Below are 1,917 nucleotides of genomic sequence, written 5' to 3'. Positions count from 1 at the left end.
TCTCGTTCTCCCGTGCGAACCGTACCATCCACTTTCAGAGCAACAAAGACAGATATTGTTGATGAAATGGATATGGGATGCTACGCTACCTCCTCGAAAAATAAGTTAAACTCAACAGCAAGAAAAATCCCCTGCAATGCGGGTGCAATCAGACTCTTAAGTAAAATTAAATAAAAACAATGATCAAGAAAAAAGGATCAAACATTGAGATTAAATGTTAAATAATGTGGAACATTATACATTTATTATAGAAATAGGTATTTATTCTGTTTTATACAATACCAACGTTTTTCTTTGGAGACAATGTTGGGCCAGGCAGGATTTAGATTTTCCCAAATCAAAAGGTGTAGACACAAATACGTTTCTTTAGGCATCTTAGGCATAGTACTGTAGGTTAGCCTTCTTTTTAGCTTGGACTTCAAGGATGCCTTCCATGTAATCCTCGTGGTTCAGTTCTGTAGCACCACGACGGAGTGCTATCATGCCAGCCTCAACACATACAGCTTTGCACTGTGCTGCATTGAAGTCATCAGTGCAGTTGGCCAGCTCCTCATAGTTAACGTCGGGGCTAACATTCATTTTGCGTGAGTGAATCTGCATAATCCGAGCCCTAGCCTCCTCATTCGGCATGGGGAATTCAATCTTTCTATCTATACGTCCAGAACGGAGTAGCGCCGGGTCCAAGATGTCTACTCTGTTGGTGGCAGCAATCACCTTGACGTGCAAGTTGGGCTGAAATCCATCCAGCTGGTTAAGAAGCTCCAACATAGTTCTTTGGACCTCCCTGTCACCTGCCTTCTCGCTGTCAAAGCGTTTTGTTCCAATAGCATCGATTTCATCTATGAAGATGATAGATGGGGCCTTTTCTTTGGCCAGGGCAAAGGCATCTCTCACCAGCTTGGCACCATCTCCAATAAACATCTGGACTAGTTGGGGGCCTGCTAGCTTCAGAAACGTGGCCTTAGTTTGAGCAGCACACGCTCTGGCGAGTAGAGTTTTGCCTGTTCCTGGGGGCCCATACATCAAAACCCCTTTAGGAGGCTGAATCCCCAATTTATCAAACTTCTCCTTGTGGTTCATGGGAAGAACAATGGCTTCTACCAGCTCTTGTATCTGTTTATCCAGCCCTCCTATGTCACTGTATTGCTCTGTGGGTCGTTCATCCACCTCCATAGCCTTGACCCTGGAGTCATACTCATTAGGCAAATTCTCCAAGATCAGGTAGGAGTCTTTGTTGACACCGACCAGATCTCCAGGTTTGAGTTTCTCTGCATCAACCAGGCCGATCACAGGCAGAAAGTAGGTCTGTCTGGTAGAAGTCTTGATCACGGCACATTTTCCTTTTCTCTGAGAGTCCAAGTCGATGTTTGCTCCATCTTCCTCCTGATCATTTGGGTCCACGTCTAACAGCTCTATGACATTAGACGCAAGATAAGGCAGTGTCTTGTTCAGTTTGATCTTCTCTGTGTTTTCTTTAATCTTCTCCTTCATTGCCTGAAGGTCGTGGGTCACTCTCTGAACCTCACTCTTCATTAGCTTTATTTCACTGTCTAGGAGTGGGATACGTTGAACAATTTCCTCTGTGGACATCTTTAACACCTCTTCTCCGATACCATCCTCTACATCGTCCCACGCAGACTTCTCCCTAAGTGATAACATCTTTGCTTTGTAACAATGAGAATTCTGACCGGCCAATACTATACCTAACTAATGATGTGCCTGCCAAATAATCCAGTCCTATTGTACATGCTACCATTTATATTGGTACGTCATACAAATGTCACACAAAGCTGATTGGTTGGGTTGGCCAATCAAGGCAATTGATCACCATAGCAGCCCCAGGCCAGGAGGGCTCTGGAACCATCATTGGCCTGCTGGTATAGCATGAACAAGATATATGATGCTGAACGGGCCTAG

At 44.6% G+C, this 1,917-nt stretch overlaps 1 protein-coding gene across 1 annotated transcript; it reads right to left on the bottom strand.

Annotated features, from left to right (window-relative positions):
• Window positions 1-375: 375 nt before the first annotated feature.
• LOC306928008 (26S proteasome regulatory subunit 6A-B-like) lies at window positions 376-1,659 on the bottom strand (the record flags this gene model as incomplete). The annotated part of the gene is made up of 1 exon (XM_079507929.1): window positions 376-1,659. The coding sequence occupies one exon, from the start codon at window positions 1,657-1,659 to the stop codon at window positions 376-378; it is 1,284 nt and encodes a 427-aa protein (XP_079364055.1).
• Between the last annotated feature and the right edge of the window lie 258 nt (window positions 1,660-1,917).

Source organism: Electrona antarctica (genome assembly GCF_951216825.1).
Source record: "Electrona antarctica genome assembly, chromosome: 8".
In the NCBI taxonomy this organism is placed as follows: Eukaryota; Metazoa; Chordata; class Actinopteri; order Myctophiformes; family Myctophidae; genus Electrona; species Electrona antarctica.
This window is presented reverse-complemented; position numbering and strand designations above follow the sequence as displayed.